General features: G+C 43.1%; 2 protein-coding genes across 2 annotated transcripts in view; both read left to right on the top strand.

Moving 5' to 3' along the window:
- Positions 1-17,827, top strand: part of LOC120063230 (AP2-associated protein kinase 1-like) — a 56,174-nt gene extending 38,347 nt beyond the window's left edge. The window contains exons 15-17 of the mRNA XM_039013461.1: positions 4,379-4,447; positions 6,903-7,079; positions 14,945-17,827. Of these exons, the coding sequence (XP_038869389.1) occupies positions 4,379-4,447; positions 6,903-7,079; positions 14,945-15,774 (1,076 nt within the window). The 3' untranslated portion in view covers positions 15,775-17,827. The remainder of the gene's footprint in view (positions 1-4,378; positions 4,448-6,902; positions 7,080-14,944) is intronic.
- A 1,562-nt stretch (positions 17,828-19,389) lies between these two features.
- Positions 19,390-26,947, top strand: nfu1 (NFU1 iron-sulfur cluster scaffold homolog (S. cerevisiae)). The gene is made up of 8 exons (XM_039013460.1): positions 19,390-19,489; positions 20,095-20,195; positions 20,303-20,438; positions 20,580-20,646; positions 20,747-20,864; positions 25,786-25,849; positions 25,973-26,147; positions 26,251-26,947. Exons 1-8 carry the CDS (start codon positions 19,431-19,433, stop codon positions 26,284-26,286), a joined length of 756 nt encoding a protein of 251 aa, XP_038869388.1. The 5' UTR covers positions 19,390-19,430; the 3' UTR covers positions 26,287-26,947.
- The last annotated feature ends 998 nt before the right edge of the window (positions 26,948-27,945 follow it).

The following is a 27,945-nucleotide window of genomic DNA, read 5'->3' as shown; positions in this document are numbered from 1 at the left end:
GAGGCCGATTACCGATTGTTATGAAAACTTGAAATCGTCCCTAATTAATCGGCCATTTAATCGGTCGACCTCTAGAGTGCACACTATTTGCCTCATGCAGCACAACACATCTCCTTCGCATAGAGCTGATCAGGCTGTTGATTGTGGCCTGTGGAATGTTGTCCCACTCCTCTTCAATGGCTGTGCGAAGTTCATAGATATTGGCGAGAACTGGAACATGCTGCTGTACACGTTGATCCAGAGCATCCCAAACATGCTCAATGGTTGACATGTCTAGTGAGTATGCAGACCATGGAAGAACTGGGACTTTTTCAGCTTCCAGGAATTGTGTACGATGCGACATGGGGCCATGCATTATCATGCTGAAACATGAGGTGATGGTGGCGGATAAATGGAATGGTATCTCTGTGTATTCAAATTGCCATCGATAAAATGCAATTGTGTTTGTTGTACGTAGCTTATGCCTGCCCATACCATAACCCCTCCACCATCTGCTCGGTACAGTTGAAACCGGGATTAATCTGTGAAAAGCACACTTCTCCAGTGTGACAGTGGCCATTTGAAGGTTACGACACCGATCTGCAGTCAGGTCAAGTTCCTGGTGAGGAAGACGAGCATGCAGATTAGCTTCCCTGAGACCTGTTTCCGGCAGTTTGTGCAGAAATTCTTCAGTTGTGCAAACCCACAGTTGTAGTTAACTAGTGATTATGTGAAAATGTATTGTTTTTTATAAGATAAGTTTAATGCTAGCTAGCAACTTACCTTGGCTCCTTGCAGCCACAAGGTCCTTTTGATGCTGCACTCACGTAACAGGTGGTCAGCCTGTGGCTGGTTTCAGTCGATCCCGCAGGGGAAGAAGCTGGATGTGGAGATCCTCGGCTGGCGTAATTATACGTGGTCTGTGGTTTTGAGTCCGGTTGGAGGTACTGCTAAATTCAACATTGGAGGCGGCTTTATGGTAGAGAAATTAACATGCAACAGCTCTGGTGGACATTCCTGCAGTCAGTTGTGGCATTGTGCTGTGTGCCACAACTGCACATTTTTGAGTGGCCTTTTATTGTCCCCAGCACAAGGTGCACCTGTGTAATGATCATGATGTTTAATCAGCTTCTTGATATGTCACACCTGTCAGGTGGATGGATTATCTTGGCGAAGGAAAAATACTCACTAACAGGGATGTAAACACATTTGTGCACAACATTGGAGAGAAATTAGCTTTTTGTGTGTATGAAACATTTCTGTGATCTTTAATTTCAGCTCATGAAACATGGGACCAACACTTTACATGTTGTGTTTATATTTTTGTTCAGCATAAATAAGGCTCTGGAGTTCAGACTTTGTGTCATAGCAGTTTGTTATCATTGACCTGCGACCTATGACCTCTCTCCCTTAGTGAAGGGGGCAAATGGGCAGCTGTGCTGTGTCATATTCTGAGCCCCCTACCCCAGGTCCTCTGCCCCCCTGTCTCTCCATAGCAGCCAGTCACCTGTAAGTATGTATGGAGTTTAGGTTTTGACCCAGAAGATACTTACTCACATGCATGCACCTGGTTTGCACTCAGTCTGTTTGGATGCACTAACCTGCTGGAGAGGCACATCCTGAAGGCAGTCCTCCTGATTTGTCTGTGGCACGGCCCTGGGACACCCAGCAAAGTTACTTAACAAGGATGCTGTCAGTCAGGTGTCTAACAGTGCTGACTGATCCAACACGTTTTCAGTGATGAAAGTGGAGAAGAGACGTGTAAAGACAGTCAGTGATGTAGGCCTAGTCTGTGGAATGGTGCTATGGTAGCTAACCTTTTTTGTTGAGTGAGGCTGAAATTTTGCTCTTTAGTCCAACTAATGAGCCAATAAAGATGAAATACTGACTAGCTGCTGTGTGTTTGTATTCGTCTCCACGTCGTTGGTTGGTGGGATGGAATGATGTGTTGGTGGTTTAAGGCTAGCAGTCCTTTTGAAGGCATGCTGTTTTTCTCCACTACTTGTTTGACATGAATGGTATTACCCGCCTGAAATTAATATGTCCTTTTATCAAGCATGGTCTGTGCACTCTGTCATCATACTAGGAGTGATTTTAGTTTTTCCTAACCTTCGAATGTGCCTCTGCTGAAGAGTAAAGGAAAAGACCGGTGTCTTCATATCATTCCTCATGGCAAAATACCCGGCCAATAGAGTGACTTCACAAAACCAAGAACTAACAGCTGCTACACTTTGCAAACGTTACCAACTAATTCTCACCTTGATTGTATAATGATCATGTTCTCATTTGTACTTAGATGAGCCTAGCGTACATACAGTGCATTCGGAATGTTTTCAGACCCCTTCACTTTTTCCACATTTTGTTACTTTACAGCTTTATTCTAAAATGGATTAAATAAATAAAAGAATTCATCAATCTACACACAATACCCCATAATGACAAAGTGAAAACAGGTTTTTAGAAAATTGTGCTAATTTATTTAAAAAAATAAACAGGCCTAATTTACGTAAGTATTCAGACCCTTTGCTATGAGACTCAAAATTGAGCTTAGGTGCATCCTGTTTCCATTGATCGTCCTTGAGATGTTTCTACAACTTGATTGGAGTCTACCTGTGGTAAATTCAATTGATTGGACATGATTTGGAAAGGCACACACGTGTCTATATAAGGTCCCACAGTTGACAGGACATGTCAGAGCAAAAACCAAGCCATGAGGTTGAAGGAATTGTCCATAGAGCTCTGAGGCAGCATTATGTCGAGGCACAGATCTGGGGAAGGGTACCAAAACATTTCTGCAGCATTGAAGGACCCCAAGAACACAGTGGCCTCCATCATTCTTAATTGGAAGAAATTTGGAGCCACCAAGACTCTTCCTAGATCTGGCCAAACTGAGCAATCGGAGAAGGGCCTTGATCAGGGAGGTGACCAAGAACCCGATGGTCACTCTAACAAAGCTCCAGATTTCCTCTGTGGAGATGGGAGAACCTTCCAGAAGGACAACCATTTCTGCAGCACTCCACCAATCAGGCCTTTATGGTAAATTGGCCAGATGGAAGCCACTCCTCAGTAAAAGGGACATGACAGCCTACTTAAATAAGGGTTAAATACTTTCTTATTTTTTTAACTAGGCAAGTCAGTTAACAAATTCTTATTGACAATGACGGCCTACCCCAGCCAAATCCATACGATGCTGGGCCAATTGTGCACCTCCCTATGGGACTCCCAATCATGGCGAGTTTTGATACAGCCTGGAATCGAACCAGGGTCTGTAGTAGCGCCTCTAGCACTGAGATGCAGTGCCGTAGACCACTGCGCCACATGGGGGCCCACTTGGAGTTTGCCTACTTTAAACCATGGTGGTGGCAGCATCATAGTGTGGGGATGTTTTCGGGCGGCAGGGACTGGGAGACTAGTCAGGATCGAGGGAAAGATGAATGGAGCAATGTACAGAGAGATCCTTGATGAAAACATGCTCCAGAGCGCTCAGGACCTCAGACTGGGGCGAAGGTTCACCTTCCAACAGGACAATAACCTTAAGCACACAGCCAAGGCAACGCACATCTCTTTAGAGACCTGAAAATAGCTGTGCAGCGATGCTCCCCATCCAACCTGACAGAGCTGGGAGGATCTGCAGAGAAGAATGGGAGAAGCTCCACAAATACAGGTGTGCCAAGCTTGTAGCGTCATACCCAAGAAGACTCGCGGCTGTAATCACAGCCAAAGGTGCTTCAACAAAGTACTGAGTAAAGGGTCTGAACACTTATGTAAATGTGATATTTCAGTTTAATTTTTTTAATAAATGTTCAATAATGTCAAACAGTTTTTGCTTTTTCATTATGGGATATTGTGTGTAGATTGATGAGGAAAAACATATTCAATCCATTTTAGAATAAGGCTAACGTAACAAAATGTGGAATAAGTCAAGGTCTGAATACTTTCCGTGTGCACTGCATCTTCCCTTGTCCTCAGTCCTACATCATCGTCTCCCTATTTCTCTCCCTGCTCATACTTTTCTTATGCACATTCTCTTTTCTCTCTTTCAATGCCTTCCTCCCTGTCCTCTCCTCGTCCCCCTGTCCCTCTCACAGAAAAGCTGATTGAGGGACTGAAGTCCCCTGAGACATCTCTGCTGCTCCCTGACCTTTTACCCCTGGCTGACCCCTTCAGCAGCTCTGCAGAGGGCAACAGCAATGGTAACAGGCTCTTCTGCCTGCCTGCCTGGCTGCATGCCTTCCTCTCCCCTTCCTGTATCCTCTCCACACATGAGAGATGTTTCAGGTTGTTTATGAACTGAAGTCCGTCTCATCTACCTTTATTCTCTGGAGCTGGAGCTCTTTGGTTTCCTCTCTCTCTTCTCATTCGTTTCCTTATCTGACCGTGTCTCCTCCTCTTTCATCAGCAGTGAAGGCTGAGATGTGTGTGGACTCTCTCATCCCGGGCCTGGATACAGTCTCAGCCAGCCTGCCAGGTTAGTGCCCTGTACTGTACCTTCCTGTTCTTACCACTCCTTTGTGTCAGCCTTAAATAATATAGGCAATGTTATTACATTATCCCTTGGCTTGCATTAATTCATATGACGTGTGCTCTGTGTGGTGCCACAAGGTAATGAGTTATTGGGATAACACTAAGATTGAATGGTTTTTTTCTGGCACCAACATCATACAGGGATATGACTCTTAGTTCAGGGGCTCTGTTGTGGTTTCCTTTGTGTTAACTATTGCTTGATGTTGAAAGGACCAGGTAATTTATCATTAACCTGCGCAAACATACCCTGCCAAGGATAGCTGACACGTTTGCCTGCACCAAATTAATATTCCCTGTCGCCATTTCTTCAATGCTGTCCACTAAACTGTCTGGAACGGTTGCGACAGTGAGTGTCTAGGTTTATTGCAATGATCCGTTGCCATGACGTACTCTTGAGGGCGAACAGGAAAACATTTGCAGTGCACTGTTAATTAGAATTGCTGATTCTGCTCCAGATAAACTTGAGCACAGTGTGAATATTTGTGTCATGACTGACATTCCCCAGTGAATGTAGGCTGGATCTGGGGACAAGGCCGCTACTGCTGAGCAATAGAGCGTGTCTGCTGCCCCTGAGGTTGACCTCTCAACATCACGCAGTAGGCAGTTTTTCCCTCCTCTCCCACCTTTTGGTTGTAGTGTCAATCTGCTCCTCTAGAGGGCACCAATGGACAATGGTCCTGTCATTGGTCCAACTCCTACATACAGCAAAGTACCACTAATAGTCTGGGGTTTGATCAGGGGATATCTACTTTGAGGGTGGACATACAGTACCACTCAAAAGTTTGGACACCTACTCATTCCAGGGTCTGTCTTGATTTTACATTGTAGAATAATAGTGAAGGAATCAAATCTATGAAATAACACATGGAATCATGTAGTAACCAAAAAAGTGTTAAACATATCAAAATATATTTGAGATTTGAGATTCTTCAAAGTAGCCACCCTTTGCGGTGAGAACAGCTTTGCACACTCTTGGCATTCTCTCAACCAGCTTCATGAGGTAGTCACCTGGAATGAATTTCAATTAACAGGTGTGCCTTGTAAAAAGTTAATTTGTGGAATTTCATTCCTTCTTAATGTGTTTGAGCCAATCAGTTGTGTTGTGACAAGGTAGGGGTGGTATACAGAAGATAGCAGTATTTGGTAACAGATCAAATCCATATTATGGCAAGAACAGCTCAAATAAGCAAGGAGAAATTACAGTCCATCATTACTTTAAGACATGGTCAGTCAATCTGGAAAATGTCAAGAACTTTTAAAGTTAATTGAAGTGCAGTCGCAAAAACCATCAAGCGCTATGAATAAACTGTCTCTCATGAGGACCGCCACAGGAAAGAAAGACCCAGAATTACCTCTGCTGCAGAAAAGTTCATTAGAGTTAACAGAACCTCAGATAGCAGCCCAAATAAATGCTTCGGAGTTCAAGTAACAGACACATCTCAACATCAACTGTTCAGAGGAGACTGCGTGAAGCAGGCCTTCATGGTCGAATTCCTGCAAAGAAACCACTACAAAAGGACACCAATAAGAAGAAGAGACTTGCTTGGACCAAGAAACACAAGCAATGGACATTAGATTGGTGGAAATCTGTCCTTTGGTCTGATGAGTCCAAATTTGAGATTTTTGATTCCGACCGCCGTGTCTTTGTGAAATGCAGAGTAGATGAACGGATGATCTCCGCATGTGCGGTTCCCACTGTGAAGCATGGAGGAGGAGGTGTGGGGGTGCTTTGCTAGTGGCACTGTCAGTGATTTTATTTAGAATTCAAGGCACACTTAACCAGCATGGCTACCACAGAATTCTGCAGCAATACGCCATCCCATCTGGTTTGCACTTAGTGGGACTATCATTTGTTTTTCAACAGGACAATGACCCAACACATCTCCAGGCTGTGTAAGGGCTATTTGACCAAGAAGGAGAGTGATTGCGTGCTGCATCAGATGACCTGGCCTGCACAATCACCTGACCTCAACCCAATTGAGATGGTTTGGGATGAGTTGGACCGCAGAGTGAAGGAAAAGCAGCCAACAAGTGCTCAGCATATGTGGGAACTCCTTCAAGATGGTTGGAAAAGCATTCCAGGTGAAGCTGGTTAAGAGTTTGTGCAAAGCTGTCAAGGCAATTTCGTAGTTTTGATGTCTTCACTATTATTCTACAATGTAGACAATAGTGCAAATAAAGAAAAACCCTTGAATGAGTAGGTGTGTCCAAACTTTTGACTGGTACTGTATATCTGAGAGTATGAAGCTCATTCACTTTTGGTCTAAACTTTTTTCTGTGGGGAAAAGGGTGAGCATGCTTACTAGCCCTACTGCTTTTTCCTCTGCTTAGGCTAATGGTCTTTCATTTTCTTACCTTCTTCCTCCCTCCATCGTAACCCCTGGCCTCCCCTCCCTCAGATCCTCTGGCTGGAGAGGACTCTCTGCTGGGCTGCTCTCTGCTGTCTCACACCTCCACCCCTGGGGATCAAACTGTCTGTGCACCACCCTCCTCCTGCTCCTCTGCCCCTCCTGGCTCTGCTTCCTGTCTGGACAAGCTAGCTCCAGTCTCATTTGGCACTGCCCAGACATCTGCTGGTAAGACCTCTCTCCAGCTGTCATATATTGTATACCTGTGGTTTAACTCCTCACAGCAAGTCTGACCTCTGATCACAGTACCACAGACCTGCAATATCGCTCAGCTGTAACGCCCAGTCAGACTACTAATATATACATGTTCAAAGCCAAGCAACCTTTGAATGGATGATGTTAAACTACCCAGTTAACTATCATATTACTAATATCAACATGAACTATATCATTTCAACTGGAGAATGAGATATTGAGACAGACATGTTGGCAGCCTGTATCAAGGGCCCTTTCTTTGTAGCGCTATACAGCTGCCACAACATTGTGGGACCTTCTGCAGACCCTTGACTCATTTACAAAAGCCACATCAGATGCATGGCTTAGTACTAATGCTGTGACTGCTCTGGCTGCGTCTGTCTCTGTACTCCCTGCACTCTTCCCTCCCCCTCGCTCTATTCTGGGCTGCGCTAACCTCCCCCTCCATCACCCCTTCACCTCCTCTCCTCCACCTGCAGACTCTGCTTACCTCATGTTGGGCTTCCAGCCGCCCGAGGCTGGGGAGAAGGGCACTGAGGACGAGTTTGACCCCATCCCTGTGCTCATCTCCAAACACTCCAACAACCAAGGTATGTAAGGCAGGCCAGCAGTGTGTAGATAGGGTTGGATCCATGTGTCTCATTGATCCACACAGAGGATCAAAGTACTGTTCTGTATGAGCTGCCTTCCTCAACCCACATAACTGCCAGGGGACCACGAATGAGCACAGCCATTACTGAGAAACCCTAGCTAACACCTTAGTTCATCACTTACACCTGCTGAGAGCAACCATGGCTGGATGTGCTGTAACATTAACTAGCCCTTCCATCCTAGCATGATTTCACATCAGTGGGTTTCTCATTGACTTTTCACTGGTTGAACTTTGCCAATAAGAATTGGCAGTTCCTATCAAAGGCAGGCACCATTATGCAGTTGTTTTATACAGTCTGTCAGAACAGAGCACCAAAGGCAGAGCATTAAGGCATCTTTTAAGAGTAGTGTTTTCTAGAGGTTAGGTCGACATACAAGATGTCCTCCTCCCAGCACTCTTTCCCTGAAATGCTGCGGCTGCATATAGATAATCTTGGCTTACTTTCTCTCTTTTCTTCTCTTTCTACCCGTCTTCCTCATTCACTCCTTTATGCTCCTGTCATCCCACCCTCTCTGCTGTCCTATTCTCTTTCACCAACTCTCAATTCTTTGCTATTAACTGTCCTTTCTCCTATTCTCTCTCGAATACTCTCTAAATATGACTCTCTCCCGCTGATTCCACTTTCTCCCACTTCTCTCTTCCTTGTTCCGTCCATGTCCTCCTCTCTCTCTCTCTGTCTCTCTCTCTCTTTCTGGCACGTTTCAGGTGGTCACTCGCGCAGCAACAGTGGCACTTCAGAGTCCAGCATCCCCAACTTGGCCCGCTCCCTTCTGCTGGTGGATCAGCTCATCGACCTCTAGGGGGTGGGAGAGAGAGGTCGAAGGGGCAGCTTGCAGTCGTAACACATAGGGGTCGGGGAGGGGGCAGCAGAGGCACTTATGTAGTACCTTGCAAGGTGAAATGGAGGAGCTTTAGTGTGGACTCGTGAATACTTTCTCTTGTGTGCCTCCGTGCCCCCGCCTCCATCTCTTGCTTTCTTGATAAGCTGTTTTCAAACCATTCATCCTGGCCGTTGGCATTCCCATGTTGGCAACAACATGGCATTAACTCCCCGTCCTGACAGACTGTCTGCTTCTGTCTTGGCTGCACTGTGGTCTTTATCACGCTGTCATCCATCTGTCAACATTCCTCTTTGTCCTGCCTTGTGGATTCAACCCCACGCTATGCACATACTGCCTGTCTTGCGCATAACTCCATTGGCTTTGCTGTTTTACAATGTTTGATCAGGGTTTATGCAAACGTATGTGTCCCAGGTCTGACCATGTAACACAGCAGTATAGTACTTCTATCTCTCCTAGCTATCTGTATGCACTCTTCCTGTAGCAGCTATGACCATGTCTAGTCATTAGAGCAAAGCAGGCCTTTAGGAAAGCAGACGCTGACTAAACTATCACGAGCTGCTTGCATGGGCCATACAGATGAGACCAATGAGGACAATGAGCTGTCAGTCCTTAGGTTCCTGCCGTGTTTTTAACTTTTCTCATACTGCTGTGGTTCACCGCTGCCCCCTGGGAATGTTTGGCTGTCTGTTGCAAATGGTCGAAGATGTCTGTGTCATTGTGAGGTCAAAAGCGCTTATGCAACATGCCCCGTTATGGTGGACATCTACAGGCTGTGTCTAGCTACCCCAAAACTGCCTCTGATAGTCTGGTCTTCTACAACAACCATCTCCTTGACTGCACAACCATGTTTATCTTGGCTGTGCTTTATGTAAGAGCTACAATCTTTTTATCTGACCATTCCCTGGGATTATTGTTCCCGTGCTGTGCATTTCCTGTAGTTTAAGGTCATATTGAGCTGGTGCATTTAGCCTCTTACTATACCTCTAAGTATAAGAATTATCTGGAAAGGTTGACTCATTCGTGGTATTATTCTAAATGTGTGTAATTCATTTCAATGCCCTTGTCTTCTTGGTCATACTGTACATTAAGACGGGTGCTCAAGACATTTCTCTCTTGGGCAGAATTTTTTTAATATTTTATTTATTTATCCGTTATTATACCAGATAAGTTGACTGAACACGTTCTCATTTACAGCAACGACCTGGGGAATAGTTACAGGGGAGAGGAGGGGGATGAATGAGCCAATTGTAAACTGGGGATTATTAAGTGACCGTGATGGTTTGAGGGCCAGATTTGGGAATTTAGCCAGGACACCGGGGGTTAACACCCCTACTCTTACGAAAAGTGCCATGGGATCTTTAATGACCTCAGAGAGTCTGCATGCTAACCGGTTATTGAGCATGTGTATTCCAATAAGAGCTTTATCGTGGCTATTCTGTTTGATTTGGGTTTCTGTCCTCGGCCCATTGGCAAGGTTAACAGATCTACTTTTCCCAGAATGTGAGAGAGAAATGAGTCCCATATTGAATATGGATACAGCTGAACAGTGCAATGGTCGTGTATCTCATTGTGGTTGTTTAGTGAGGGTCAGCTGATATTTACCAGTGAGCCAGGAGAGTGAGAAGTAGGGTCAGCTGATATTTACCAGTGAGCCAGGAGAGTGAGAAGTAGGGTCAGCTGATATTTAGCAGTGAGCCAGGAGAGTGAGAAGTAGGGTCAGCTGATATTTACCAGTGAGCCAGGAGAGTGAGACGTAGGGTCAGCTGATATTTACCAGTGAGCCAGGAGAGTGAGACGTAGGGTCAGCTGATCTTTACCAGTGAGCCAGCAGAGTGAGAAGTAGGGTCAGCTGATCTCTTACCAGTGAGCCAGGAGAGTGAGAAGTAGGGTCAGCTGATCTTTACCAGTGAGCCAGCAGAGTGAGAAGTAGGGTCAGCTGATCTTTACCAGTGAGCCAGCAGAGTGAGAAGTAGGGTCAGCTGATCTCTTACCAGTGAGCCAGGAGAGTGAGAAGTAGGGTCAGCTGATCTTTACCAGTGAGCCAGGAGAGTGAGAAGTAGGGTCAGCTGATATTTACCAGTGAGCCAGGAGAGTGAGAAGTAGGGTCAGCTGATATTTACCAGTGAGCCAGCAGAGTGAGAAGTAGGGTCAGCTGATCTTTACCAGTGAGCCAGCAGAGTGAGAAGTAGGGTCAGCTGATCTTTACCAGTGAGCCAGCAGAGTGAGAAGTAGGGTCAGCTGATCTTTACCAGTGAGCCAGCAGAGTGAGAAGTAGGGTCAGCTGATCTTTACCAGTGAGCCAACAGAGTGAGAAGTAGGGTCAGCTGATCTCTTACCAGTGAGCCAGCAGAAGAGTCAGCTGATCTTTTCCAGTGAGCCAGCAGAGTGAGAAGTAGGGTCAGCTGATCTCTTACCAGTGAGCCAGCAGAAGAGTCAGCTGATCTTTTCCAGTGAGCCAGCAGAGTGAGAAGTAGGGTCAGCTGATCTTTACCAGTGAGCCAGGAGAGTGAGAAGTAGGGTCAGCTGATCTTTACCAGTGAGCCAGCAGAGTGACAAGTAGGGTCAGCTGATCTTTACCAGTGAGCCAGCAGAGTGACAAGTAGGGTCAGCTGATCTTTACCAGTGAGCCAGCAGAGTGACAAGTAGGTGCAGCTGAGCTTGGGTTTTGTCTGCTTGTGTTGTGCTGGTGTGGTCCTACAGCCAATCACAGTTTCTCTTTTTGTTCCATGTGTCTCTGTTGCACATTTTCATCCTCATCATTCATCTCCCTTCTTTCCAATCTACTCATCCATACTACACAAACACATATATACACCTTGATGTTGCTTGTCCTATATAGTGTAATGATCTGGACAAATAGCCATTACCAAGTCATATGTATATAAAACCACTATTTCCTCATTCTCCCATTGTAAAGAAGTAGTTCAAGTATACTGAACAAGAATATAAACGCAACATGCAACAATTTCAACGATTTACAGTTCATATAAGGAAATCGGTACATTTAAATAAATTCATTGGGCCCTAATCTATGGAATTCACATGACTGGGCAGGGGCGCACCCACTGGGGAGCCAGGCCCAGCCAATCAGAATGAGTTTTCCCCCACAAAAGGGCTTTATTCCAGACAGAAATACTCTGCAGGTATAGAGCTTCTTGATATGCCTCACCTGTCAGGTGGATGAATTGTCTTGGCAAAGGAAAAAGGTTTACGAACAGGGATGTAAACAAATTTGTGTACAAAAGTTAAAAGTAATACGCTTTTTGTGCACATTGAAAATTCGGGAATATTTTATTTCAGCTCATGAAACATGGGAACAACACTTTACATGTTGCGTTTATATTTTTCATCAGTATACATTTTAAAGTGCTTCATATTTAAAGACCTATCATAATATGAATAAATGTGACAGTGCTATAGAATGAATGAATGTATGAAGTGAGTATCAATATGAAATATATACAATTCATAAGTACATATTATAGGTAAATTAAAATAAAGTTTATTTCTGTGTATTCTTTATGGGGCTGTATTTAAGAGTGCAAAGATATTGTGTCCCTCCAATTTGTCCAAAGTATTTTTGTCTTTCCTTGGTCTTGTGGGAGACATTTTCAGCATAGGGAAGCCACTAGCCCCATGGTTTTAGCGATCTTAATTTGGTGGTGTTCTGAGAACAGCTCTGTGCTTGTGACTTGCCTTATTGGGGTATTATCTTAAACCTTCATCCTTGGTTTTCCCATCGTTTTTCCTGGTTTGATCTTCTTCCTCTGAGCTGTAGTTTATTTAACAACAGAGTCCCCTCCCTCTGAAAACAGGGCTTATGACGGAAGGGTCTTCCTGATATCTCTGTCCTTTCCTCCTCTTTACTGTTAACCCCTAAATGCATCAAACAAGCTAAGCTATATCGCCTACCTACTTACATGTTACAATGCCGTCTCATTTGTTGGAAACGGAACCTAAATGTGTCTTACTCTTGACACGTCTTCATCATCCTCCCAGCCAGCACAATCAGTGGATATAATGTACTACATTGTACCCACACTTGATTTACCTGAGGAATATTCAAATTAAATGATACAATGTTTCAGAAACTAAACTGAAATGCAACCCATCGAAGAACTCTCAACTCTACAAAATGCATTTATTCAATTTCAGAAAGTATTGTTTCCATACTTGGAAAATAGACAAAGCAAAAATATACATTTCCATTTGAGGTGTTACTGCTAGTATCGCATACTTTAAGTTGAAGTTAATTTCTTTGTTTTTTAACTTTGAAGTAAAAATGTGTTTTACCCCTCTCCAAACCATATATTGTTCAGTAAGTAGAAATTGGGCTGTGGCTTTTGAAGAGTGTCTGGAGAGAATCAGTAAAACTACTCTTATTTAGTTTTTATTCATTTTCCTCTCCGATCTACTTGTTGTACAGTTCAGTCTTTTTCAGGTTTAGGTGTGGCTAACCTATGCAATTCTACAGTAGTGCTCATATTATCCTTAGACACCACAGTGCTGTATTCAGTAGAGGTCTAGCCTTGCCAGTAGAATTTGACTTGTGTTGCTGTGAAACTGATGTACCTAGTGTTTGCTGGGGCATATATATGAACACTGTTGAACTGCGCAAACAGCAGTTGTCCATATGTGAAAGCACAGAGCTATTATCTAGTGTATGTATACCTTATATTTTTATGAAATGAGAAAAAAATATTCAATAAGAAAGGGACATTAAATTAACATCTGAATGTAACTCTAGTCTCCTTGGTGTATTTTTCAATTCATCAGTAGGAAATTAAGTTCAATATATGATGGTGTTATGAGATAATTGGAAGAGCAAGTATAGGTGGATAACACATCCGTCTGTTGCGTAGTCACACACCCACATAATTCACTTCCCTAAAAATGTCAAGGCTCACACTTCAGACAGAAAACACAATCTGCTGCCAGTTTGCCAGTTTATGAATGCATTAGTGGCTTTCGGAAGCCTTTTTCCTCCTTTCGCCCTATCATAAACACAGTATCTCAGTACAGTATGGAAATGCTCACTCATCCAATTATGCCTTGGTGCTAGACTGAGCACCCAACACACACTGCACTCTTACATGGGGTTTGAGTACTCTCACACACCTAACTTCTTGCCTTTCAATCCACTGGAAGGTTGAGTATCTTAGAGCTACAGTTCCACCTCTTCTCTTACTCACACCCTGCCCAACTCTTTGCCCTCTGGCTGACTCTGAACTGTGCCCTAAATGGCTGCCACTAACCCTCTCCCCCTGGAGCTGCCGGCTAACTCCTGCTACCTGCACTACCAAGGTAAGACTGCCCCTGTTTCTGCCGCCCTCTGTCTGTCTGTCTGTGCTCCTGTCAATCTCACTCTCTGCTGGGACTCCAGTGAGTCCTCACTCTACCTTGTTTCCACGGGTCCATTTGCTCCTTATCAAGTCCCTATATCTTTATATAACTTACCAATAAAGACCCTAAATCTACCAGTATTACTCTATGTAGTGGTGCGTGGAATTGTTTTGGTGAGGGGTTGTGTGTCTGCTTAGAGGATGTTGGAGGTCTCCTGAAAAACAACAAGTGGAAACAATGTATTTTTTGTTGTAGTGATGGCGCTGAATAGTCGTCTTGTCTGTCGCGTTGTGTTCGTTGTGTTGTACAGAGTAGATCATGTTGTGTTTTTGGAGTCGTGCTGTACTGGCTTGCTGCTGTTGGACCATTGTGCTGTTGTTGCTGTTTTTCCATGGTGTTTACGTGTTTGTAGTAGAACTGTTGTACGTGTCATCTTTGGGAGTGGCCTATTGATGCTCTGTTAGACCAAAGGACCACAGATGGTGTAGTTCAAAGCTGAGAGAGGGTTTTCAATGTAAACTAAGTTGGAGTCTTAACCACCAGTCATCTTGTCTCAGTGTACACATCTTAAAGGGCAACTCCACCACTAACATCATTGTCATTATCTCCAGCACAATACTATTGTCTACATATGTGGAAACGGCGCATTTCTATATTTTGTAGGAAAAAATATATATAGTTTAGAAGTTCTACCTGATGACGTCATCAAAAGGTAAAACATTTTAAAAAGGGATTTTCAAACATTGAGATTTGTGGTGATGTGGGAAGCCAGAAAATACTCTCCTGGCTAGAAACTTGTTACAGGTTTTGAAAATGACAGGTTTTTCTACTTTTAATCCTGCATTTTTAGGGCCTAGTCTTTTTAACCACAGATCATAGAAACGTGCCGTTTTCCCATAATGTAGACACTGGTATGGTGCTGGAGACAATGGATGAGGTTGAAAAGTGGCAGAATTGTCCTTTTAAGTCTCATCCTTTACTTTGTCTTCTCCCCTCTGCAGAGCTGAAAGAGGAGAGTAAAAGCCACGCTGTGCTAGACAAGGGGAGGTCAAAGTTTGAGCTGCCTGAAGAAGGCCACAGAGCAGACAAGGGCTGTGTCCACTCCAGCGATGAGGAATTTGAGGAGGAAGACAAGAGAAAGGAGGTGCAATGCAGGAGGGCCAGTGAGAGTGATGAGGTGGTCCATGACTGCAGTGGTTCCAGACCTTTGCTGCTGGATTCAGATGAAGAGGAGGAGCAGGGGTCTGAATTACCCCTCCCACCCTCCCAGCCACGCCTATCACACCCACAACTCTCCACTCCCTCCAACCAACCTACCCCAGGCCCACATGTCCCATGCCAGAATAATTCCCACCAGATGCCCCAGAAAGCCAGGGGGGGTGAGGTTGTCCCTGATGTCTTCTCCAAAGCCCCCTTCAGGGTTGGACAGGAAGAGGCAGGCGATGTGTTCGCAAATGCCCCGTTCCCACGTCCCCTTGTTGTGACTCAACAGCATCCAGATGTCTTCCTGCAGGCCCCCTTTGTGAAGCCCAAGACCCTGCACCCTCACCCAGCTGTGCTTTACCCTGTGGCCCCTGAACCAGCCCTCTTGAGCCAGGTGGCCCCGCAGCCTTTCCGCCCACAGGCCCTGGCCAAGTACTCCCGACACTTTCAAGGCCCATTGCCTCAGCAGCCTGTGACAGCTCAGAGGGTGTTGTCCAGCATGAGCAGGCAGACTGCTGTGAGCTCAGTACCCGTGGGACCCTTACACTCCTGGACTTCAGAGGTGAGTGCAGTAGACCCCTTTGTCTCTGCGCCCTTTCACCTCAAGGCCCCGCAAGAAAAGCCCTGAAAGCTCCCATCCTTCCCTACAAAGCAGGGGAGCCAGCATTGGAGGCCACACCTGTGCACACTACACTAAAGCATACACACTGCATGCTGTCACCAGCACCGGGGCTGGACTGCAGGGTGGCATAGAACTCTTAAGATCTTATCCTTTACAAACTCGGAAAGGTCTTGAAATTGCGCAAGGTCATCAATGCACTTTTTTGCTGCAGTAGAATAGAGGTTCCAGTCAGTCCCAGTTATCCCTGTGCTGGTAGCTGTCATATCCTTTGGTATGCACAGAGGATATGGCAGTTGTTTTTTTCTGCCTACCTCAGTTTGCCCTCAGCTTTTCCATCGGAGCGAAAACATTGCTCAATTTAGAGAGCTTCTTGTCGGGGGCCAGTGTTGGAGGTTTAGATACAGACAGGACACACACATCCCCCGTTCTAGGCTTTACCGCTTAATGAAATTTGACCCTCTGCTCCTTCACTCAGTTCATTATCCATTGCTCTGTAAGGTCCAATAAGTATTCCCATGACAGCCCTGATCTCTCAGGGTGATGATGTCACTACTCATCCAGGGGTTATCCTCTCACAGGGGCCCAAGAAAGGCCTCCTATATTGGTTCCTCTACATGTCTTATATACTTCTGTTGTTTTGGAAGTTATCTGATGACCATTTTAGCCTATTTAGTGGTGTATACTTTTTACGAGGTAGGTTAATGTACATCTGGCGGTGCTGTCATATTTGATCATTTATAATATTAATCCGATGCTGGATTATGTTGCACATGTCAAACTATAATGCATTATGAGTTGACATTTTAGCCTTTGTTTTGATCCAATCCTTCTTATTCACTTGTGTTTATGGTCACCTGACTCACAGTGCTGCTAAAGTCAGCCTACGGCATCTGTCACTTACTGTACATGCAGGGCATATAGTACAGAGCGTACCTTACTGAGGTCAAAGGTCAGAGTTTCACCTTAAACCTGTCATCACTTGTGGGTGCCTCTGCTGTATGTAATTTGGTGTTAGTTGACTTTAATTTTGAACTGAGCAGGTTGTTAATGTTGTAGCAGAGACGCCTTATAGAAGTCCTCAAATCTCACGACCAGCACTGTTGGCAAAGTCCCAGTCAGCACCTCCACTACACTCCGTCAGCATCTACTGTTAATGCTATGTAACTCTATGCACTCACATTCCACACCTGCTCATTCAATAATTTTCTTAATTAGCAAGCCTACATTCTACCTGCACTCGATTCAATAAGATTTGGAGACCTTTACAATCAGCAACCAATTCTACCTTTACAAATCAGCACCCCCTGTCAGAACATATCAGAATAACTAAAACCCTTGTGAAGCACCTCAAGCAAAACACACAACTTTCACCTGTGGCAAGTCAGACACACACTTACCTACACATGCTCAAAAGACACAATTCCAAGTAAAGGGTCAACACATGGTTTCATCATAAACCCATAAGTGTTAAGCTTTCGCACTTCTACACCAGATTTTGCATTCCTTTTTTTATAGCCATATGAAATGCTGATATGGTATTCCACTGACTATTGTAGAGTCTTGAAGCACTTTTCAATGTTTGCGATCCATTACATTACCTAGTGATGGTGTGGACCAATACAGACTTTCTCAGCTACTTGATCCAAAGTAAGAATCCCCGTCTTAAAACGAGAAATTATTCTGATTTGCTTTTTGTCATTTGTGATTACTCTTTGTATAACATGTTAATTCATCTGCCGTGCAAATGAAGACTGAACACCATCAGCAGCAATGATAATGTACTCTACAATTACATGTGTTGAGGTGACAGCTTTCTGAAGTTGTTGAAATAGTTTCTTTGTAGGTCCTTTCCTGGAAAACTTAAGCAGCATTTTTGTTTGATTTGTCTGACTGTAATATGTTGTGTTGTAAAGTGTGGTGGCTGATTCTACAGCAAGCCTCACCTGCTGAACCCTAAAGGCACCCATATCAAAATACTTGAGTCATGCAAAGCTTGCCGTTCAACACCATCATATCTTGTATGTTCTTACGTAAAGATGAAGATAAATAAATGTATGCAAAACAAGTAAATCTCAGTTGTAATTTGTTGCGTTTGTGTATCATCATGAGATGCACCCATATGCAATGCATGTTATAAGATGAACGTTTCCTCTACCTTGTGGTTATAGGTATGTATTACACTGAACTAAAATATAAATGCAACATGTAAAGTGTTGGTCCCATGTTTCATGAGCTGACATTAAAGATCCCAGAAATCTTCCATACACACAATCTTACTTTGCTCAAATTGTGAAAAAAAAAGTATCCTTTGCCAAGATAATCCATCCACCTGACAGGTGTGGCGTATCAAGAAGCTGATTAAACAGCATGATCATTACACAGGTGCACCTTGTGCTGGGGACAATAAAAGGCCATTAAAATGTGCAGTTTTGTCACAACACAATGCCACAGATGTTTCAAGTATGCGCACTGCAGGAATGTCCACCAGAGCTGTTGCTAGAGAATTTAATGTTAATGTATCTACCATAAGCCGCCCCCAACGTTGTTTTAGAAGATTTGGCAGTACGTCCAACCAACCTCCCAATCGCAGACCATATGTAACGACGCCAGCCCAGGACCTCCACATCTGGATTCTACACCTGCAGGATCTCTCAGATCAGCCACCCGGACAGCTTATGAAACTGTGGGTTTGCACAACCGAAGAATTTGTGTTGAAATTGTCTCAGGGAAGCCCGTCATCCTCACCAGGGTCTTGACCTGACTGCAGTTTGAGGTCATAACCAACTTCAGTGGGAAAATGGCACTGGCACTCTGGAGAAATGTTCTCTTCACAGATGAATCCCGGTTTCAACTGTACCAGGAAGATGGCGTCGCGGCTGCGAGCAGTTTGCTGACGTCAACGTTGTGAATAGAGTGCCCCATGGTGGTGGTGGGGTTATGCTATAGGCAGGCATAAGCTTCGGACAACGAACACAATTGCTTTTTATTGATGGCAATTTGAATGCACAGAGATACCGTGACGAGATCCTGAGGCCCATTGTCATGCCATTCATCTGCCATCACCTCATGTTTCAGAATGATAATGCACGGCCCCCTGTCTCAAGGATCTGTACACAATTCCTGGAAGCTGAAAGTGTCACAGTTCTTCCATGCCCTGCATACTCAGAAATGTCACCCATTGAGGATGTTTTGGATACTCTGGATCAACGTGTATGACAGCGTGTTCCAGTTCCCGACAATATCCAGCAACTTCGCACAGCCATTGAAGAGGAGTGGGACAACATTCCACAGGCTACGATCAACAGCCTGATCAACTATGCGAAGGAGATGTCGCGCTGCATGAGGCAAATGGTGGTCACACCAGATACTGACTGGTTTTCTGATCCACGCACCTAACTTGTTTTTTGAAGGTATCTGTGACCAACAGATTTATGTCTGTATTCTCAGTCATGTGAAATCCATAGATTAAGGCATAATTTATTTATTTCAATTGACTGATTCCCTTATGAACTATCATTACAATCTTGTAAATTTGTTGCATGTTGTATTTCTATTTTTGTTCAGTGTATACAGGAACCATGTTTTGATTCCTACATAAAATGTGGTTCCAGGGAAATAATACAAGGACGGAAATTGCGTAATTGTTTATAAGTATCACAAACATGGCGACTTACAGGCAGGTCGGGAGGTTGTTGGGTATTTCTGCAAGAATTTCAAGTCCGTAAGTTGTGCTCTGTTGAACACTGACTGAGGATGTCTATAAAGCTGTAGTAATGCATGTTTTCACCTTTTCTCTCACTACGTGTTCGTCAACTAATTTGTTAGCGGCTAACCTTTAGCTAGCTCTGTTTCATAAGATACGGTCTGACGCAGTTTAGGAGTAGTGAGGTAACGTGATTATTGTAGCTCAAGCTCCAGTAAGAAGTTATTATAGTTGCAATATGATTGAACTGGTTTAATAAAACATTTCATTTGTAGCTAGCAAACTAGCTAGTTGCTCAGCTTGCCTCATTGGTGAAAAATACATAACCCCACAGAGCTCAGCAAGCACAATAATATCCCTACTTGCATAATTAATACGGTTGCGTTTGATCACAGGAATATTTTCATACTGGATTTTTAAAATAAATTGCTGCCCAGGTCTCCAACTAATTACATTGTTAATTGTCAGCATGCTGTGCTCCAATAGTGTTGCATCATGTGACATCATATTGGCAAATCTAGCGTGCGTGACTGGTTCTGTTTTTATTTGGTCTGGTTGATCCCGGTAATCAATTTACCTTATTCTTATTCTAAATTGAACTTATCAAAATGTTTTTTCTTTAGGCTTGCTGTGCGTGCATATCAGTTTGCTGGGCTGCATTGGACTCCACACAACATTGGTGTTACCAGGAGATGGTCACTGCCACCATTTTCAGTTGTATCTGGTAGGCATGAAAACCGTGTATAGAAATGTCTTCTGGAGCTATCTAAAATGTGTTTTAGCACCACAATTGCTAAAATTACTTTGACAGTATTGTGCCCCTCTTTCCAGCAAGGACCATGTTTATTCAGACCCAGGACACTCCCAACCCAAACAGCTTGAAATTTCTGCCTGGTCGCATGGTCCTTGAACAAGGAACGATGGATTTTACTGCACCCCGTGAAGCCTATTGCTCCCCCCTCGCAAGGTTAATGACTTCGGCTACTGAAATCATGCCTACCAATATTGAAAATAACATTTAAACAATTAAAAGAACAAGCAGTCTGAGACATCTTGTTACAGCCCTAACTTATCTTGGGCAACATTGTAATACGTATTATTTCTTCAGGCAGCTATTTAGAATCGATGGTGTCAAGGGTGTCTTTTTGGGTCCTGACTTCATAACCATAACCAAGGTAATATTACCAGTCATTTACATGTATATTTTAAAATATGTCATGTCTGAATCATGGGTAGAAATGATAAGAATTCCTCTGTTTCTGGCTTCTTATTCAGACAGATGTAGATCTGGAATGGAAGTTAATCAAACCTGATGTGTTTGCTGCCATTATGGACTTCTTCACATCTGGACTCCCTGTTGTCAATGAGGAGGACACCCCTCGTGCAGATACAGGTATAGAACAGACAAGCAAACAAGCACTTTATAAGGCAGTACAAGACCGGCACTTTACATAGGATAGGCGATAGATACACACACACACACAAAAATGACTACTGAGCTATATTATATGCAACAAAAAAAGGGGTGAAATTATATATGTTTTTTGTTAAAGAAATGTTTTCTTGACAAGGTAGGGGTAAATTATTGACACCTCTGTTTTCAATACCTTGTGGTGTATAATCTGGAGTCCCGAAGCAGTACTTGCTGTTGAAAAACATATATCTTGTGTTATTCCCTTTTGTTTTACTAATCTAAACTTTAGGAGAAGTGGAACAAACATCAAGAACAGCATTCTTCCTACCTTGCAAGTCTGCCACTGTCATGCCAAAAACAAGTTCCTTAGCCCCACACAAGTGTGTTAAATCTGCTCATTAAAAGCTCTGGTGGGGGCCTGGGTTGGTGCAGAGAGTGGCGCAATCAACTGCCGTGGGGCTGAACTTTGTGACAGCTGTTTCTCCTGCGCTTTGTTGCGGTCGCTCTCCGTGATCCTGAAAATAGTTTCTTCAGAATAGGCACATTCTCGGGCTCACGGGTTAACATGACATTCTTCATATAGTTACATAAAACTCTGGCCCGATGAACTTGGCCTTCTCAATATTCATCCATTAGTTTAGTTCATATAAATACAACAATTGAATGGGGTTTCTTTAGGAGAGTGTTCGATGACATTCTTATGCTCACTGAGCATATCTTATCATCTGTTCCTCTGAACATCTCTTTTACATGTCCCATCTTCCACATATGACGTGGGATTTTGTCTTTGTGCACAAGTGCAACATCTCCAACCTTGAATGTGACTTCGTTGTGTGCTGTCCTCAACAGCAGTTCTGAAAACGTGTCATTAGATGGCAATATCCATGGGTGTTTTTCCCCGTATGACCACTCTGCTTGTTATAGTCTGCCTCCTACACGCATAAGTCCATCTTCATCTCGAAAGTGTTTCAGGTTAAGAATTCTGGATTCCTTTTCCAGCTTGTAGCTGTCTCTTTTCTTTAGAGAAACTTTTCATTTGTCAGCTGTATCCAGTTTTTCTTTGCTGACTCAATTTTTGCAGTTCTGTGTGTTATGCTCAACTCTAAAATGGGTATTACATCGCTCTTCTCATTTAGTTATTTTGTAGCAACTTGGTTTTGTATGACACTGACTTCTTCTTGTTTTTCTGTTCCTCCCAGATCTTGCTGTGGTTCAGCGTTTGAGTTTTAACCACTGCAGTCTATTCCACCCCAGGGAATCGTTGGTTAACTTCTCCACACTTGTTCCTCATGTGCCTCTGTCTGCAGGATTGTCTTTCCCACTGCAGTGTCTCCAATTTCCTGGAAGTGTCAGACTTTTGGGATTTCATCCCCTTTGTTAGCAATGAATGGTTTCCATTGTTTGACTGGTCTTGATCCAATGGAGTGTTATCATTGAGTCTGTCCAGTAGTGAACTTGTACATCACTCATCTTCAAGTTCTTTAGATGGTTTCCTAATCTTGCTTCAATTTGATGGTTTCCTAATCTTGCTCATATTGCTGCTTCTGGGAGTTCTAGTCTGGGTGGAGTTTTCAATGGAGAACTATTGTCTTGGCTGTGATTAGACCTGTAGTGCATTCTCCTTCTGCATTTGCTGTGTGCATGTACCTAGTGGATAAATCTTGTGGAAGCTCTTCGTCCCATGATAGGCCCTGTTTCCACACTTCTTGGAATGGACACTTGATCCTAATGCTGAATGTGGATACAGTCTGATTGAATATTCATGCAGCTGATTGAAGAAGTCCTCGTTTTTTATGATCTTGTCTTTTAGAAATTCAATCATCTGTCCTTTCAAACAGTCATCAGTGTCTGATCTCCATGTTAATCCTAGTAAGCTACTTTTTATGGAGTTTGACTTTTCACTTCAACTTGTTCTGTTACTTTCTCTTTTGTCCATTCACTTTGCAGCTCATGTAAAAAAGAAAAAAAAATCATTAACATAGGTTCATGCTTGCGCTTTCCATGATCTCTTTAGCCTTCGTGGTTAGATCAGAGGCTGTTCCTTTGTCCTCTGTGCCGCAAATAAGGTTGTCAACATACAAGTATTCCCTCAGTGCAGTTACCACGCCTGGATAAACCCCCTCATACTTGTTCAGATGGTGTTTGATTGTGGCTGCTAAAAGGAATGGGCATGCGGATGCTCCAAACGGAACTCTCCTCTTTCTCAGTGTACATCATGATTTCTTCATTTGTCATTGGGATGTCACTTCCATAATAATCTCAAAATACTTCTCTGTCCATTTTGTTTAGAGAGATTTGCAAAAATGCTTTCTCGATGTCTGCCATTATCTCTATTCTGTGCTGCCTGACCTTAATCAGAATACTCAACAGGTAATGGTTTAGATTTGGTCCTGTTAGTAAGCAGTCATTTAACAAACTACTAATATATATATATATAACGACAGATTTTTACCTTGTCAGCTTGGGGATTCAATCTTGCAACCATTCGGTTACTAGTCCAACGCTCTAACCACTAGGCTACCTGCTGCCCCACTATATCTCTCATGCAAGGATGCATCAACCACTACTCTGAGCTTGATAGTTGTCCTCTCCTTGATCACTGTGATCTGGTAAGTAGTATACAGGGTTATCTGAATGATCACTAAGCTCCTGCTCTACAATACCTTGGCTAAGATGGATACAGTGCCTTCAGAAAATAATCATTCAGTCACCCCTTGACTTTCTACACATTTTGCTGTGTTGCAGCCTGAATTCAAAATAGATTCAATAAATAAAAAAATCTCACCCATCTACACACAATATCCCATAATGACAGTGAAAACATGTTTTATAGAAATGTAATGAAATACAGAAATCCAATTTACATAACTATTCACACACCGGATTCAATACATGTTACAATCACCTTTGGCAGCGATTTACAGCTGTGATTCTTTTGGGGTAAGTTAAAAGCTTTGCACACCTGGATTATACAATATTTGCACTTTCTTTTTTTAAACTCTTCAAGTGCTGTCAGGTTGGTTGTTAGTCATTGATTGCCAGACATTTTTAAGTCTTGCCATAGATTTTCAAGCCGATTTTAAGTCAACTATAATTAGGCCACTCAGGAACATTCGATATCGTCGTGGTAAGCTAACCTCATTTAGTCGATAGGCTGTTGGTCGACAGGTTTATTTAGTTGAGCAGTAGCAAAAACACCCGTCTGATTCGCGCCTGTCTGAGTGGACTAATCCATAGTGGAGGCCGTGGGGATGGCACAGACCATCGCTCTAAGACGTGCTACTGAAATTGTATATGGTTATTACATAAGAACAATGGTGCAACACAAATAAAAAATGTTTAACAAATGTGCGTTCTCCTTTGTTGGATAGTGGTCACTGTCCGTGGTTCTGAAACACATCAGTGCGCTGTTGAACTGGCACCTTTTCCTAGACCATGTTGCTATGTGTTAACCAGCATATTGGTGTTGAGAAAAATGCGGTGAGGCAGCAGCAGAGTTAGGAGACGAGAAAACAGCCCTTGCTTTAATTGTCTAAGAAAAGTGAGGAGAGAGGATACCCCAACTTAATTAGGTGTATAATCAATAGCCTAACTGTACATGTGCCTGGTTTTATAAATGACAGTACCAGTCAAAAAGTAGTGAATACTGCAAAACCCATTGCAGTATTCACTACTTTGTTCAAGCTATCCATGGGAGTTTCATTTTCAGCGTTCCAGTCAATCTCATTCAATGTTTGTTCCTTTGCAATGAATTGTTCCATACATTCCTCCAAGATATTCACATCAGGGTTTTCCTCTCCCAGTACCTGATCAATTCTGTTCAACAGCCTTGTCGTTCCCCGACTCTGTTTCAATCGTGCAAGTTCCCTCATTGTTTCTCCTGGTCAACTCTGCTCCTGCCAGGCCAAACACAAGTTAGACATGGCACCTGTAGCCCAGCACAAATGTATTGAAATTGCTCATTAAAAGCTTTGGTGGGGAGCTCGGCGCAGTTCAGTTCTAAATCCTGTCCAGTTGGAACAGGTTAGCGTGAATACTGGTCTTTTAAACTCTGAGCGGTTTCTCCCACACTTGCTTGCAGTCGCACTCCGTGGTCCTGAAAATTTATTATTAGGAATAGGCACCTTTGGCTCGGGGGTTAACATGACATTCTTCATATAGTTATAACATACCTCAACAACGAGAAACCGCACTGAACCTTTTTTAGACCATTCCTCCATACTGAATCCTTCCAGATTCTTGATATCCTGTGCATAAGAACTGCCCTCTTCGATGCAAACCACAGGTTTTAAAGTCCGGAGATTGTCATTGCAAAATGTAGATTTTTGGGGGGGGGCAATTAACTATTTCTTTGTGGATTTTGATATTTGCTTGGTCTTGCTGGAATATCCAGGTTTCCACCTCCTGGCAAAGGTGGCCGCTGGGTAAAGTTCACGATGCCGTTGACCTTAACAAGGGATCCAGGACCAGTGGACGCAAAATAGCCCCATAACAGAAAGATCCACCACCATATTTTACAGTAGTTGTGGGGTTATTTTCTGCTCCTGCATTATTATTTTGATGCCTAACCCACCACTGGTGTGTGTGGTCAAAGAGCTCTATTTTCATGTCATCTGACCAAACCACCAGTTCCAATCCAAGTGCAGTTAGGCAAACTCCAGGCATTTACATGTGTTGGATGACATGAAAATAGAGCGTTTTGGTGTGTTTGGCGTCGAAATGAGTGGCATATCGATGACAATCTGCCATTTTCAACCCGTATACAAATTACGGGCTGTGAATGGAAAGGGCTACCTATTATATTAAAGATGGTTGCATTTGGTTTATGGTTTATTTCCTGTGTTAAATGTTAAGTAATGTAAGCATATTTTTGCATGAACTGTTCCTTTTGTCTTTACAGCACCATCAGATGATGATGATGAGGTGATTGCTATGATCAAAGAGCTTCTGGACACCCGAATCAGGTATCATTACTGTAGTTATACATAGCCTTTAGCTGATATCTCCCTCCCTGTTATCAGAAGTGTCTCTCTGCTCAATGCAGTATCAGTATGTATTAAATTCTTAACTAATGTGGCTTCCCCCAGGCCCACAGTGCAGGAGGATGGTGGAGATGTCCTGTATTGTGGCTTTGAGGATGGCATTGTAAAGCTGAAGCTGCAGGGCTCCTGCACCAGTTGCCCCAGCTCCATGGTCACTCTGAAGAGTGGCATCCAGAATATGTTGCAGTTCTATGTCCCTGAAGTGGAAGGGGTGGAGCAGGTTTGTACCCTGTACAAAAGAACGTACAGAATTTGAGATGGTTGCCTGTAGGTCTAGTTCTCGATTTCACAAGACGAACCTAACGTGTCATGTACTTTCCCAGGTGAAGGATGAGCAAGAAGAGGTTGCCCAAGGCTGAGTCCAATGGAAACTACTCAGACCTTATAGACATTCCTCTTACCCTCTCCCCTCCTGCAGCCACTCCTGACTCCAGTATAGCTGATAAATCCGCATCGTAGAGGCGTGTCTAAAGCACAGCAGTGACGAAGGAAGAACTTCGCTGTTATTTTGAGAGAATTGTCATTGGACTTCATAAGTTCCCAGAGATTGTCAGCTGTCAACCTTTCTGGCTATGGGACTCAGTGTGTAAGAGGGGACCCCACCTTGTCTGAAGTAGTGTCCTTGTCCTGCTGTTTGCTTTGGAAGGATTCCAGGCTGATGGAGTCCACTAACTTTTGTCTGACAATGTATTTATTGCAGTATCTCATATTATCACACCATATAACTCAGTAAGTATTGGTTATTAAAAAAACAACTCCATCTATATACAACATGTGCACACTGTATAATGTAAATAAAATAAAGTACATTGAATTAAGTGTAACTATATTATAGAATTCCCTGAATATTGGCAACTAAATCCTTTGTCAATCTGACTGGAAAAGGTGCACATGTTGCACGGATAGAGGATACTCCTTTTGCCACTATGGTCTGGAGGAAAGCTTGAGTTTGCATTGCTTTCTAAGTCTGTTACTATTATTGTACATTTAAATAAGTAATTAAAGACACATAATTTATACATTTCTGTGTTTTTTTTGTGTGTTTTTTTTGTCTCCAAACCCTCATCTCTGTGCAGTCAACTCTGTTATGTAACTTTTGGGCGATCCAACCAAATTCACATAAAAATTTGATTTTTAGATCGGTCATTCTCTGAGTATGTTTACATGCGCATTAATCATTTCATATTAAACTGATTATGGCAGTAGACAGAGTATGGAAATAGTCATGTAAACACCTTACTCTGCTTATCTTAATCGGCATAAGGTCAGAAACAAAGCATATGTCTATTAAAACACCTGGTTTTCTGAGTACTTGAATGAATTAGCAGTGGCGTGTATTCATGGATGCCAAGGGAAGCTAATTTTCCCCAAAGAATTGACCAAGTATTATTTTTTTCTGTCTTTTGTCTCTGTTTCTCATGAATTTCATTCAATTCACAAAAGGCTGACTATCTCACCAGAGAAAGCATGCGAGCGAAACAGCGCCCCTCTTTCTCAGTATGTGTAGCTCATCTATCTGATGCTGTCTGGTCAAAAAGAGAGTGACATTGTTGCCGCCGTAGCATTGAATACAAGGGAAGCCAGCGAGCATTTGGCCTCCCTTTATAAAAAAAATATATAAAATAGCCAATTAGTGTTGAGCTAAGCTGAGTGCGCTCCGCTGTGAATGGTCCTGTCTCATCAAAAAATAAAAATCTTGAATTGTTGCATCTCGTCATCCTCCTGTGGGTAGCTAGCTAGCTAAAATAGTCCCTTTCATAAATTAGCCATGGATGGAGATAGGGATTTAGACTTTTTTCTTAATTCTCCATACTGGCCAATGATTATAACGGCGATTCCGATCCTACTATAAATTCATACAGTGCCTTCGGAAAGTATTCAGACCCCTTGACTTTTTACACATTTTATTACGTTACAGCCTTATTCTAAAAATGAATAAATAATTTTTTCCCTCATCAATTTACACACAACCTCCATAATGACAAGGCAAAACAGTTTTTTATAAAATTGTTGCTAAT

Source organism: Salvelinus namaycush, chromosome 18, assembly GCF_016432855.1.
Source record: "Salvelinus namaycush isolate Seneca chromosome 18, SaNama_1.0, whole genome shotgun sequence".
Classification (NCBI taxonomy): domain Eukaryota; kingdom Metazoa; phylum Chordata; class Actinopteri; order Salmoniformes; family Salmonidae; genus Salvelinus; species Salvelinus namaycush.
Note: the sequence above shows the minus strand (reverse complement) of the source record. Positions and strands in the feature narration are given on the sequence as shown.

Excerpts from the sequence above, each read along its gene's own strand:
- nfu1 (XM_039013460.1), top strand. The coding sequence starts at position 19,431 with ATGGCGACTTACAGGCAGGTCGGGAGGTTGTTGGGTATTTCTGCAAGA. Across the intron at positions 19,490-20,094 it reads TCTGCAAGAATTTCAAGTCC|GCTTGCTGTGCGTGCATATC; the intron begins GTAAGTTGTGCT and ends TTTTTTCTTTAG. Across the intron at positions 20,647-20,746 it reads ACTTCATAACCATAACCAAG|ACAGATGTAGATCTGGAATG; the intron begins GTAATATTACCA and ends CTTCTTATTCAG.